Raw genomic sequence first — 14,896 nt, forward strand, 5'->3', positions numbered from 1 at the left:
GCCTCGGGGGGGGGGGGAAGGCTCTTGTCACCCTCCCCAGGCTCCTATAAAGCCTCTGGAGCCTGGGGAAGGCGAAAAATAGCTTTTAAAAAGGTGAACTCAGCTGGCCAGTGCGTGCTGTCTAGCTGACAGGGCAGCGCCTCGCGTGCCCTGACAAATGGCTCCGTGTGCCACTTGTGGCACGCGTGCCATAGGTTCGCCATCACTGATCTAGAACCTTCTGAAAGCAAAATCTGTGCTCATCCACTGAAGGGTGTTTCTTGAGCTAGAAAACTTCGAAGTATCAGCCTAATGAAACTTTAGGCCCTATTACAGTATCTTTCCCTAACCAGTTAAGAAAAAAAAATCCTATCTGAGTCTCGGAAAGATAAAAAAACAATGCAACTAAACTCTTTAGGTTAGGAATAATATTTGCATAGCCAATAACAAAGACCAAAACCCAACATATCACAACATAGCCAGTGGTACAAATAGACACTTAGTTAGCCATAAGTAGGTTGGTATAAGAAACAAAAGGAAATAACTGTTTTCATGCCCCCTAAGATTACATTTTTATCATGATTAATTGGATAACTCACAGGTGTTGATATTGCACAATTATAACTTTCCCAGTTTAAAATTTCACACATGGAAGCACATCAAAACACCATGTTGTGATTTGCTTTTATATAAACTATATTTCATCCCACTGTATGTCTGTTATGCATGTTTCTCTCAAAGGGACACACACCCACACACACACACACACAGACACACACAGCAAAGAAAATCTGGGATCAATGTCTTTCATAATACTGACAAATCATGAGTACTGGGTCCCATTCTAGATAAATCTTGATTTTACCAGGCCAGAAAACACTTCTTCTTCTTCATACTTCTGATTCTCATTCTAGACCTTCAAGGAAGGAAACTACAGCAGACTCATTTGCTTTTCATGTTTGACGCCTCCATCCCTTTGGATGTGGATTATAATTGGAGTCAGACATTGATAGACAGTAATCAGACCTGGATTCCATGGAAATCATACCAGGATCAGTTTGGGCACGTTGGCTACAATATGCATGCTGCAGACGGGAACCATAATGGCCAATGGAGCTAGGAGCAGACATTGAGATCTTGGCAGGTAATGTGGCCACTGAATAGCTCCTTCCAAGTGAAGCTAATTTAGCATGGACTCTTGGAGCTGGATGCTCATAAGCCACCTTTCTCTTCCAGTCATCGGGTGGTGTGGATAATGTTTTCCTACGGGCCGCTGACATGACATTTGCAACAATAGATTCTTGAATGGTTTGGGGACCAAAAGCATCGTCCACAAACCCAAGGGGAGACTTAGCTGCTGCTTCCCAAGGGGTCAGCCTCTTCCCAGGCTTGTCAACTGCTGCTAGTTCTTTGGTAATATAATCAGGAGTGGATTGGAACATCACAGGAGAAACCGGGGACATGGATCTGGAAGAAGTGGAAGGTAGCCATCCGGAAACTGATACAGATCGTCCACGGCCCCTTTCCTAGAAACAGTAAAGTCTTAGAGTTATTACATTCTTGAATATCAGTGACAAAAGATTCCAAAAGTAGAGCAAATAAATATATTTAATCTATTTAACTGAAGTAGTAAGATTGATTTTTTTCTTTTACCTAGGTAGCTTTTCAGTGTTATGAAAATTAAGCATTCTGAAAAACATTTTTAAAAGCTGGTGTATTTTTGTTGAAAAATTTATTCAAATGATAAATTAATATATAATAAATAAATGACATTATAAAAAATAATTTCATAATGTTTTTCTTTTTTAATGAAACTATCTCCAGAACCTGTAATCAGCTATTATTAACAAATTCAAGAAAGCATTAAGAAATCCAAATATCAGTGTCAACAACTAGTGCATTTTGGGAGATAGCCTAAGGTTTTATACTATCTGATCCAGGTCACATTCGGTCAGGAAACAGATGAAGAGCAGAGTTGCATTGACAGCAGTATATTCTAACATTAGAATGGCATATTCTACTATGATATACCCATATATGCAAACAAATCAATCTTGGATGTTTTCTGTTGTTTGCTTTTTGTTTTGTTTCTTATGCTAGTCTTTGCAATCAAGATGAATGAATAAATTAGTGTAACAAACTACAAGGTTGTCATTGTTTGGTTCTTTGACCTTTTCTTGCTACTATGGAAGCAAAGAAAATACTGGAAGGAAAAATCATTGCTTGAAATATGAAGCTATGAAAACCTAAAAATAAATTGTAGACACTATCTGCAATTTAACATTCTAATTTAACATTGCACAAGCATTACTGTTGTGGCGCAACAATGCCAACAGATTATAACCCAAGGTCATCATGTCAAGAGCTGGTGATATCATGTTATATTTTTGTTCCACTGTTGCATCAGCTGAAAGCCACAATTGTTAACCAGACTGCTTTAAATTCATTGTTTAGTAATGTCCCACATTTGCTTGGGTGGCTTTACATTTGCTTGGTATAAAGGTAATATTAAGAAAATGGCAGATGTTGTGTTGTAATCGTCAATAAAGTCTACAGTATTATGCCAGTTACAGTTTATGAGATCTTAAAACAAAATGTGTAACTTGTTAACCCAGTTTGTAATTGGAAGCAATAAGAATCCTAACCAGAGCAGTGGAAGGTTAGAAAAGAATATCAATATTTTCCTAGGTATTTCCTGCTTCTGAATAAAAAATTGCATCCAACTTGCCTTTTGTGCTTGTCTCAGTGCCTTGAAAAATCTGCTCTAATGTTCTTTACTTCTACACTCTTATATAAGCAGCCCTGAAATGGAAGCACTTGCTCCCAGCTTATTAATGTACCCGGCTTCAGAAAACCTGCAAGCAATTCTCATTCATGTCCAATACCCAGATTTGCATCTTCATTGCTGATCTAGTTTTTAATAACTGTAGAAAATTCTCTTGGCAGGGAATGCATACTTGAAAGAAAGAATTGTCTTATAAATAATGGCAACATTTCTTGTAAATCAGGTTATTGGAATGAGATCTCAGCAAAGGATCAAAAGGGTAAACAAAGGCCTAGCATCAGAATAGTCACATTTTCATGGCGGTATGTACCTGAACCAAAAATAGTAGCATGTTTTGCAAAAAAATAGGTGCGTGGCTTTCTTCATCCTGTTCAAACTGATTATAAAAGGTAAAGTAGGCAAAAATTGGCAATCTTATGAATTCTTAGAAATATTAAAATAAATAAGGGAGCAAATGCTAATACATTACAATTAAAATAACTTGCTTTCACAGCTTTGTTTAGTCTATAGTTGTAAAGGAGAATAGTGGCCATACTTTAGTAGTTTTCTATGAGAGAATTTTGGGTTTCTCAATGCTGCTTTTCCATGGTTAAAAATGGTTCCCTTAAAATAATAATGCTACACCAAGTCCAAACCCAATAGCTGTTCTTAAATAAAATGAAAAAGAATTATCTGTTTCAATCCATGGTTTATTATTCAGATTTTTTTCTATGATCCATAGTTAAGGCTAAGCCTTGGGTTTGATAGATTTTTTTTAAAATGTGTCTAATTAATGGGAGTAAACATTTAGACATACTGAAAGAAGGAGATAGAAAATGGAAACACAAAACCTGAAGCTTATACATGTAAACCCAACATGGATTAACACTAGAATTACATCAAATTATGCCATTACTCATTTAAAAGACCACAAGCTTCCTGCTTGCAATAAATGAATTTCATAACAGTTCAGTATTACTCACTTGAATTCCATTGTTTAAAAACAAGTAACAGTCTAAGTTGTACAATAAAAAGATATTCAGCATTGCCACCCTCTGGAAACTAGGAATAATATCCCACAAGAATGAATTACTTAGGACAGGATGCTAAAGAATTTCTTTTGCAAATGGGTGCAGTTATTGAGACTATTGTTTTTGGTCAGAAATTAATTGGCAGATTATGTCAATTAATATATACATTAAGGCTGGCATAATTCTTTCCCTATTATTTTTTTAAAAAGAATCTTCTGCAATGATGGTTTACAAGACACACAGCCATACACTGAAAGAATAGAGTCAATCTCATGTTTCTTAGAATTGCATGATTTTTAATGACTGCATAAAACAGTCTTGAAACATTTCATAGACAAATGGTCTTGCAGTATTCTTGCCAGCACCAGCACCATTGTCTGATATCCTGGCATTCTAACGTTTTTAGAATATACTGGAAGATTCTTCTTTGAAAGGCCCCAACAGCTGAGCATCTCTGTAATTCAGAGAGCTCATTAGGTTAAGGGAATGGATACTGCATGGAAGAAATTCTCTCTGAGGGCCATCTTTCTCTTTCAAAGTTGTGCTCTTCCCTGTGCCTGCAAAGAGACTCCTTTGGCTGCAAAGAGACCTTGCAAGCATCCACTGCTGTATTTGCAAGACCTGATGGAGAAAGGTCCACACGGTATGCACATATAGCCGACCAGATAGAAAGAGCTACATTTCTCCCACATTTTATTGTGCCGCCTAGGAATTACAGTGATTTAAATCTAAAACACCTGTAGAAATGCACCTATCATAGGGAATAAAACAAACACTGCTGTGCAAAAATATTTCTAACATTTTGCACATCTCAATCTATAACTCATCTATTCAGAACAATGGAATTTCTTTTTTAAATGTTTGCCTATACCTGTGATGGCAAACCTATGGCATGTGTGCCACAGGTAGCACATGGAGCCATTTGTTAGGGCACGCGAGGCGTTGCCCTGTCAGCTCCAGCGCATATGCATGCACTGGCCCGCTGACTTTGGCCTTCTTTTTCTGCCGTTTTTTGTCGGGAACGAACTTTTGGTTTGCCCGTAGGGCCGTTTTTTGTACTTGAGAAGCTTCAGGGAAGCCTCCTAAAGGCTCAGGAGGGCCTCCATGAGGCTGGGAGAGGTTGTTTTCGCCCTCACCAGGCTGTTAGAAAGCCTCTGGAGCCTGGGGAGGGCGAAAAATGGGTCCATCGCGTGCCAAAACCCCCTTTTGGCACGCGATGGGAAAAAGGTTAGCCGTCACTGGCCTATACCATTTTTTAAAAAGGGACATGATAGTTCAGTGGCTAAGATGCTGAGCTTGTCGATCAGAAAGGTCGGCAGTTCAGCAGTTCGAATCCCTAGCGCTGCGTAACAGAGTGAGCTCCCATCACTTGTCCCAGCTTCTGCCAACCTAGCAGTTCGAAAGCATGTAAAAATGCAAGTAGAAAAATAGGGACTACCTTGGTGGGAGGGTAACAATGTTCCGTGCGCCTTCGGCACATGGCCATGGAGACATCTTTGGACAGCACTGGTTCTTCGGCTTTGAACTGGAGATGAGCAGTCCCCCCCGAGTCGAGAACGACTAGCATATATGTGCAAGGGGAACCTTTACCTTTATCTTATACCATTTAAAACCAGAATGTGTTGTAAAGGTAAACTAATTTGAATTCCCCTAACCCAAACCATTAAAAAATGATCGTTAAAATATATATTTATTACATAACTTAATACTTAGTAAGTAATGAGCTTCTTTGGCAACATAGCTGAATGTATCTGATCCATTTAACAAATTAATATTTACCTTTGCTTTATTTCAATTTTTCTTCTCACTGATTATCTATCTTCAAAAGTCTCTTCTAAAAATTATGAAACTGGATGGATGACCAAGAGAAATTTTATATATTAAATAACTAATATAGCTTCTTCTATCCACCCATCTTCCCTCCCGTTATTCCTATTTGAATCAGATTCCTAATAAAGCAATAGCACTTAGACTTACATACCGCTTTACAGTGCTTTTACAGTTCTCTTTAAGTGGTTTACAGAGTTAGCATATTGCCCTCAACAATCTGGACCTTCATTTGACCCACCTCGGAAGGATGGAAGGCTGAGTCAACCTTGAGCCTTGTGAGATACGACCTGCCAAATTGCAGTCAGACCAGTCAGCAGAAGTAGCCTGCAGTACTGCATTCTAACCACTGCACCACCATTAATATGACACATTAGATCAATTTAACTTTTTCCCCCTGCTGCAATTCTAATCTAGATTAACATTCTTTTTATATTCGCATTAACACATAACTTTTCACGATATAAATAAAATAAATATGCCACTTCAATCTTCTTTTGCTTCACTCTACTTTATAAATCACATCTAAATTTTCTTTCAAAGAATGTTCTTGAGCAAACAAATCTATCCACACATTTACCTTTGTAATTTCAATGTGAATGTTTTTTTTCTTTTACTTCTTTCATTTCTGGTGAAAAATACGTATATCTGGTGATCTCCAGATGTTTTAGTCAACATCACCATAAATTATTCCCCTTGGTTGGGATTAATGAGAACTGAAGTCTTAAATATCTATCCCTGCTTCTAGGCAACTATTTTGGATACAGCAATCTTTTTCTTATTACCACTACTATTTGTGGTAATAGTAGCCTTGAATTTACTTACGAGTATTAGGGAATTTGGTGACATTGTTCTGAATTATGGGTATAGCTATCTCATGACTGTTTATATCTTCACAACAGAAAAATATATTAGGATTTCTGTAGTTTAGGTAATCCTTAAGGGATTGGAAAAGTATGAAAGACTATGAGGGCACCAAAAAATACCCACTGAATTATATTGGCCTAATTTCTCTGTTAATTACCATTGTCCTTTTACAATGAGAGGATTATTTTGAAAAAGTGCACCATGAATATATTCTAATTGTATCATCCAAATAAATATGTTATAGAACAGGAGTTCCCAACCCTTGGTCCATGGACCGGTTTGGAACTGGGCCGCATAAGCCGGGGAGCATGTGAAGCGTCATTGTAAACACACAGGATCTAGGTTGCATGTACAATACCATCCCCCCTACTGCCACCACCTGTCCATGGAGTCAGAAAGGTCACCTGTTTCTTAGCCAAGGGAACAAGAATTGCCCAAAGACCATGGTTGTGTGGTCAGCATGACTACACACCAGGGTGCATAGAACGCTGTTACCTTCCCACCAAAGTGATACCTATTTATGTACTCTCATTTGCATGCTTTCAAATTGCTAGGTGGGCAGGAACTGGGGTAAGTAATGGGAGCTCACTCCATTATACGGCACTCAGGTCTCGAACCTGGGCTGTCAACTTTCCAGCTGACAAGCTCAGTGGTTAGCCATTGCTTCCCTTCCTATGCTATATGCTATAGAACAGTAGAGTAGTTTGAAAAAAGACAATGATATGTTTCCAACGCAGAGGCACTTTCTGAGTTCACTGTCACTGAATTCAGGAGCATTTTCTTACTTTTTGTATTGTCAAGAAAAAAATCTTGCTCTAAACCCAAAAGTGTTTTTTTTCAAAAGGCAACTAGACTTTCTTGGTTTTTTCCTTGAAAACGTATCCCTTCTCATATAAGAAGCTTCTTCAGTTCAGTTCTTTCCTCCTTCCTTAGTGAGAACCTATACTGTATAAAGCACTTATTTCGCAAGTTCATATTTGTTAGAGACTGTAATATTGAATGTTGGCTCTGCAAGAATTTGAGGAGGGTGACTATCTGGTATGTGTGCATGCTTAAATGTTAATTATTAATTTCCTCCACAATCACTTTCCATAGGCCATTCTGCCAATTGGATCTTTTTGTGTAATGAAATTGGGAAATTGGAAAGAGAGGCACCTGAAGGAGCTATAGTAGAAAAACACCTAGTGGTGAAATTCAATTTTTTTTACTACCGGTTCTATGGGTGTGGTTTGGTGGGTATGGCAGGGGAAGGATACTTCAAAATCTCCATTCCCACCCTCTCTGGTGCCAGCCAGAGGTGGTATTTGCTGGTTCTCCAAACTACTCAAAATTTCCGCTATCAGTTCTCCAGAACCTGTCAGAACCTGCTGAATGTCACTCTTGAAAACACCCATTGCTTTGTGACTATAAATGTCCTTTCACAACATTCATTCTTATCATTCAGAATAATATCCAACTCCGATTTCATAGGTTGTGCTTATGTCATACCAGCTTTATACAAGAGTAGGATTAATATATATTTTTCTGCATTTAACATTTGATACTTAATCATGGTTTGGAGCATGAAAATTATGTAGAGAATACTTTTGACAGAGCAACAGTGGAAAAATTCAACTAAGTTTAATAATTTCCACAACTGTCCAAAGTTTTGTGTTCCTTATCTTATTTGCTGGTTTCTCAATCTGTTCCTTTTCTCGTGAAATTAATACAAAATTGCCCCAAAATGTGAAAATGTGGGTACTTCAAAAATAAAACAAAGCATGGCAATTCCTTGACAATTCAGACTGGTTCGAGACTATTCTACAAAACCTTAAATCATGATTTCTATTTTTCCTTGATAGTTCTGTCCCTTTAAATAAGAATGCCAGTTAGTGCTTATTGAAGTTGTGGTTAAGAGTGATAGTAATTGGTTTATTTAAACAGGTACCATTCATTGAAGTCAGTCACACTACTCAGCAGCTGGCCATGGCTTTCAGTCATTCCTATCCCTAGGCCATATTTGACCAAGAGGCGAGAAGCAATGTATTCTATTACCAATCCCCTTTGGGAACCATTCCCTGTGAAGTAAAATATGAAAAGCATTCTAAAGCTCTGGCTAAGTCAAGAAGGGAACATGCCTTTCCAGGTCCATAGTAATATATAGCGGGCCATAGCAGTGTTCCCAGAAAATGCTCTTTAAAAGTAAACATTGAAGTGACACATTATACAAATCCACAATGTCTTCTTAAATAAATATTGGGGGTGGTTGTTTTGAAAAGAGCATTTAATAATTGTAAGTTTAATATTCTTCTTTAGGAAAAAACTGGAGGGAGATTACTATAAAAGACACCTTTATATAGCAGCAATCTTTGATTCGAACAATTATGTTCAACAAGTTAAAACAAAATTTATTTTCCAGACTTCTTTTGTGGACAAATCATGCTATGTTATGAATGCTATGAGTGGAGTCATGTCAGAATTGTAATTCTCAATAACTTGGTCAGTCAATGGGCAGTGGGGGATGGGAGCCAGGATAAAAAAAAAATCAAGACAGTGGTCATAATCCTTTTGTATATTTCTTCACATCACACACAAGAAAGGAGTGGAGCTTTGGTTATAAGATCATGACTGCTGTTTTCACTTTTTTTGGTTCAGTCACACTTTTAGGCCTCAAAGCATTCATTAATCTACTTCAGAAAGCATAGATTTCAATAAAAAGCAATTCATGCTAACGCATTACACCTTTTTAAAATAAATAAATTAGAAAAGACCCGTGTGTCTGCATTAAAATTTCCATGCGCATATTCACAGAATCTCACCCTATTAATTTCAATTCCTAATCCAATTTTGACAGATATGATAAGAGCCATTCACCATACTCAAAGCTGAGGAATTCTCTGGGAAGAGCTTGAGAAGAAGAACAGAAATATGAAATTATAGAATAATAAAAAATACATAGAAGCAGAATAAGCACCCTTGAGAGGATAAGCCCCTGAAACAGAATGACATTATGGGTCAGCAGAACTTGAAAAATATTCTGATAAATTCCTTGGTCCAGCATTTGGCAGAAAGACACAAGACTATAATGTTACTCCAAGATCCAGGTTGCTAGTGGTAATATAGTTAACGGGCAATTTATTCAGATTCAAGAATATGGATTCAGTGAAGTTATTGATCTACTTTAATGAAGTAGTCTGAGTTATTTTAGGGAAGGAAGCAAATAAGGAAGAAAGGAAAGCTACTATTTTAAAATGGCAGGTGCATATTTGGGAAATGAAAGAAAAATAAAAGCAAAGAAGAAAGGAACAATTTTAATGTTAGAGAAAAATACAGCAAGTTGCAATTGGAAAATGAACAGAAAGATCTCAAGAGGATTAAAATATGGGTACCTTATAATCTTAGTTTGTGTTGAAAAGAATCCTCTGTATACATTTCTGTGCAGAATATGTTGAGTCATTAAAAAAATAAGCAATCACCCTTGACTTCCAATATTGGCTAATTCAGATAAAATAATTTATCTAAAACCAACTAGCACTTGGAACACCAGACATAGGTCCTGTAGTAATTAAGATACTTGATCAATATATTTAAGGCCAAGGTGCTAGTCTAGCAGTTTGTTTATGCAATATAGATAAAAAATATGTATTGTCAAGGAATGCTTAATCTGCATATATAAAATCTTGAATCTCTTCAAAACACATAACACTATAAGGCACATTTCACAACTTTTTCCTTTTTAAATTTGATCTTCAACATGCCCAAATCTTCAATCTCTCAGACAAAAAACGCCATCTATACTATAGAGGAAATGCTGTTCTCACTTGTCTTGTGTCCATAATTTCACAGTCTCCAGCAATCTGTTCATATAACATATTCTATGGCTTCTCTTACATTTTTCTTTTTAACCATGATGTCATGCCACAATGGTGGAAATAGAAACCAGGAAACTATACTTTGGTTTATGTTTCTGTGTGTCAGGGCATACATTGTCTATAAAGACATTTTATTAGTAAAGGTGAGTAGGTGCATGTATACGATTCACAACCATTTATATTTTAGTAATATTGAATCAGAAATTTCTGAAATTAATTTCATATCATTCTTTTAATGGTTGGACAAATTAATATAATATGTCTCTTTCTTGGGTTGCCCTAGCCAGGTGATTACTGTGAACAGAGTAACAGGCAGAGCACAAGTTCATTTCATTTTCAAAGAAATCCAAGGAGTTGGATCCACTGAGTTTGTAAAAGACATAGGACTATGCTATTGGTTTGTTGTACTAGTTTAACTAATTATTAGCAGACAGATTCAGGGAAAGAAGGGGAAAAGTCCATCAATTAGCTACTTTTTGTGAAAATAGGTTAAACTCATCTGAGTGCATTGATTTGTAAATATCCACTGATGGATCAAAATATTATTGGACATAAAAATATTGTCCGTTTGTATCCACAGACTGAAATAAGCAGGTATAATCTTAGCAGAAGATGGCATGGTAACAGTGTCTTGATCCTCCTGGTCCACCACATATTAATTAAAAGCAGAGTGAGAACAAGAATATAGTGAAAAGAAATACAAGTGAAAGAAGCAAGATTAGAAAGTCCCAAGTGAAAACAAGAATGTGCCCCAGAGATCAGCAATGAGGTCAGGAGTCAAGCTATATCATATTTCAATCAGGTTTTAGGCACATCATTACTCTGGTTGCAAAACTAATAGGTCCTTTCAGATTTTAGTCTCTCTGCTTTCACAACAATATATTGCACCATTTCCAAAGCTGTAGAAGCCAGCTTATCTTCTTGGCTCTTCAAGAGTTCTAATTGTTTTGTTTCCTAATGATACGTAATATGACAGTCAAAGGACTATGCTAATATTGAAGAGATCAACATTATTTAAAAAGGAGAACAGCCCAAGCTTCCTTCCCTAATGTCTTTCTTTTTCCAGAACTTGCTATAACCTTCCTTAAAAGATACTTATAGTTGCAAGAAGTGGGAGATCAGAGGTAATTCATGACAGTGTGTCATATTTAAGCTACCCTGAAGGCCCCATTTTATTACAACTGAAAAAAATAAAAGCAACCTATCTGTGCTTAACATACACAAATTATCCTCTTATGGGGATAGGAATTATATGAAACACAGCCTTATTATCTGAGTGTCTACATCAGCCTTAATGTTTGCATGGAAATATTCTCAAAATCATGTACTTCTGCTGGCCTGTTTATAATCTTAGTTGAGAATCAAGGGATTTCCGCTTTGATTTTACAATTTTGCACATTTAACTTTTGATTGTGGGAACATAAAAAGAAAGTTATACATTCCCACTATCATAGATGCAGTACAAAAAGTTAACAGTAGGATTCACCCCATTATAATGAGGAGGCTTAACAGAATTTTCTAAGGATTCAGTTGCAGAATTGGGTCAAATCTGTGTTGTATACAAGCTGTATTCATGAGTGATAACATTACCATTTTCCAGAAATAATTGGGTGGCTATACCCAGGCTGTTAGATTAGCATATTTTCCTTCCCTAACAGTAAAACTTGGTGAAAACTTTGTTCTAATTGATAAAATGCAGGAACAGAATCCACTGAGTATGCATGTGTGTATCAAAGCACTAATGCCTACTGTGCTACTCACTTAATACTAGTACGTGACTGTTATAGAATATCCTATGTGCCTGCTTGGATAATAGCAATAAAAGTATTGTATACATAAATGCATACAATTTTTGCAAATTAATATTCATTTTAATTCATGTAAAATAATGTATGCACAGTTACCTGAAGTAATTATCACTGAATTTATTACATCATGGTAAATGTGCATTCATTCTCAGGCTTAAGCCTTTTTGGACCCCAATTTTATGTGATATATTTGAAAATTATTAAGTGAGCTGAGGATCATTTTGGGTGTCAGGTTATGATTACAAAGAATTAATGGCAAGTGAACAGTGAGTTGTATCTATGTTTTACTCTTCAATGGTTGTTGGTTTCCACACCTGTGCAGTGACACCAACTTTCTTGGCTGAGAATTTTGGCTTGGGAACAGAAAACACAGGAGATGCTGCTGGTTCTTGCTTCAAAAATGTAGGGCAGCCCGTTGATGTATAGGACTCAATTACAGGACTAGAAGCATTCGATGGGAAGAATGGTTGTGAGCTGTAGGCTGGTACAGAATATACTGAAGAAGCTTGAACATTAGAGGGAGAACCAGCATTGAGTACGCGTGATGGTACAGCTTGTTTCAAGGCAGACACTGAATCAATCTTTGAAGGATGTTTGGGAAGGAGATTTTCCTTTGTATCAGACGGAGGTTGAAAAGTAAATAAAGATGCATTAAGCTGGTATGGCTGATGCTTCATCACTTCTAAGGAGCTTAATTGTTTCTTAGATTTTTTCTTAGTAGTTTTGGTAGCTCCAGGATGCTGTGACTGAGATTTGGTAGCAGCAAGAGGATAAGATGGAGAATGGATGGGATTATAAGCCACAGGGGGTGGTGCTCGAACATTTGATGAGTATTTCCAAGATGCTGGTAATGATGGAGTTGGGGATGAAGCCTGGGGCCGATTGGCCTGCACGGTTTCTGAGTCTACTACATACTTTTCCATCCGGGATTGCCTTTTAGCAAAGAGCTGAGCCCCCTTACCACTCAGTGCTGGGGGCATCTCAAAAGCTGGCCCCATTCCTCCAGCAAGAACAGCATTTCCTAATGGAGTGATGGGTGTTGTTTTGGGGGTATAATTTTGGTGGGGTGATGAAACTTGAGCACCCTTAAAGGAAGGCTCCAGGTGAAAAGTACTAGGAGGCTGTGGAGGTTGTGGAGGCTGTGGAGGGGGATAAGCTGGCTGTGCTACTTTGATGGCTGCTGGGCTTGCTACTTCTGGAGACTTTGGTACTGGAAAGATGGGAGCTTGAGTAACAGCCACAACTGGAGGTGACCAGACTGGTGAAATAGGTGTTGTAGCAGTCGGAGAAACCTTTACTGAGGGTTTGGGAGCAACTGGGGGTGGGATCTTTTGTTTGGCAGCCTGGATATGCATGAAATTGCAGGCCTCTGCTCCCAAACTGAGGTAGTCTTCTTCAGGACCTGATTCAAAGCCACCGGTGGCAGGTTTTTTGCCTTCTGTATTCTGCACGAGGGACAAAAGAGCAGGATTTGGACTCATTTTGGGGGCTTCTTTAAATGTAAACATAGGCTTTGCAGTGCTTCTTCTCTTGGCTTCCTGTAAAATTCCAGTTCTTATTGCAGGCACAGCAATCCGTTCATCCCTGGAGGCAATCTGTTCTGTTGATTCTGTTGGAGACCACAATGTTGACTGACTCATGCTTGTGGCCACTGGAGTCAAAACAGTTCTATATAATGCTTCAGGTGGTGGGCTAACTGAAGTGTAAGGAGGTGGGGCAGGTAGCTCAGAGGGAAGAGTAACCATGCTTCTTGGGGGTGAAAATGGAACTGCCGCTTTGTTCTGAACACCAGGGAAAGGCTTGGCTGTTCTGTTCGAACTAGGTGAGATAACAGCTTCTGCAGGTGGATGCATCATATTTATCTCTGGGACCACCCTGATGCCATTTTGCTGAACTATTGTCCTAGGACTATGGTTCATTTCTATGTAGCTTTTGCTTATGTGGCTTTTCTGCATTCTGGCAGATTCTTCTTGTCTTGCTTGATAAAAGGAAGAATTCATATTTTGGATGGTCTCTGTTGAAGTGGCCTCTCGGTGTGCCTCAGTTCTATGCATACTCTGCATCTTCGTTGCTTCTTGTTCAGCAGTGACCTGGTCTACCCTTTGACGTCTTTTGGCAAACATGAGTGCCCCTTTGCCCTTGGTCTCTGGAAGCAGCTGTGACATCTCGTCCCCACGTTCGGGTTTTTTTTCAATCTCAAGTAGTCCAGTATCCCAATCAAATGTCACAATCCGTTCTTCTTTATCCAGGTCAGAGAAGAAATCTTCATCAATTTCTGACTCACTTGTGCCAAACAGAGTTACTTCAAAAGTGTTCTCCTTCTCGCCTTCTTCACCCTCGTCTTCTTCACCTTCGTCTTCGTAATGTTCTAGTTCCCCAGTGCCGTAGCTAACTAAAGTATATTTTCTGGCCCTTTGGCGACGCTTCTTAAACATCAACACTCCTTTGGAATTGGGATTTGGAGCTGCTGTCAGTAAGAGAGCAATACTTTTACATTTAGACTTTGCTTCCTTCACCTGCTTCTCTGATAGGCTCTGACTCCTTCTCAGCCCTGTAGGAAAAGAATAAAGAGCATATTTTAGTGGATAACACTACAACAATTTCAACAATAGCTATTTGGGTTATAAGACTGTCATACAATTCTTTCTTTCTTTAAAGTCTGATTCCTCTCCCCTACAAAGGAAGTATGGGCAGGGCATTAAGATTAATCTTTTCCCACAGTTGCAACCATCACCATGCCATAGCAAGCATTCCTTCATTAGTGACATT

General features: G+C 38.0%; 1 protein-coding gene across 1 annotated transcript in view; it reads right to left on the reverse strand.

The window, feature by feature from the left end:
* Positions 1–212: 212 nt before the first annotated feature.
* The window catches only part of SYNPO2 (synaptopodin 2), an 87,593-nt gene continuing 72,909 nt past the window's right edge, over positions 213–14,896 (reverse strand). Inside the window, exons 4-5 of the mRNA XM_081959567.1 lie at positions 12,442–14,678; positions 213–1,505 (exon numbers count right to left, since the gene is read on the reverse strand). Of these exons, the coding sequence (XP_081815693.1) occupies positions 933–1,505; positions 12,442–14,678 (2,810 nt within the window). The 3' untranslated portion in view covers positions 213–932. The remainder of the gene's footprint in view (positions 1,506–12,441; positions 14,679–14,896) is intronic.

The sequence above is a fragment of the Natrix helvetica genome, assembly GCF_964273705.1.
Source record: "Natrix helvetica genome assembly, chromosome: 7".
Taxonomy (NCBI): Eukaryota; Metazoa; Chordata; class Lepidosauria; order Squamata; family Natricidae; genus Natrix; species Natrix helvetica.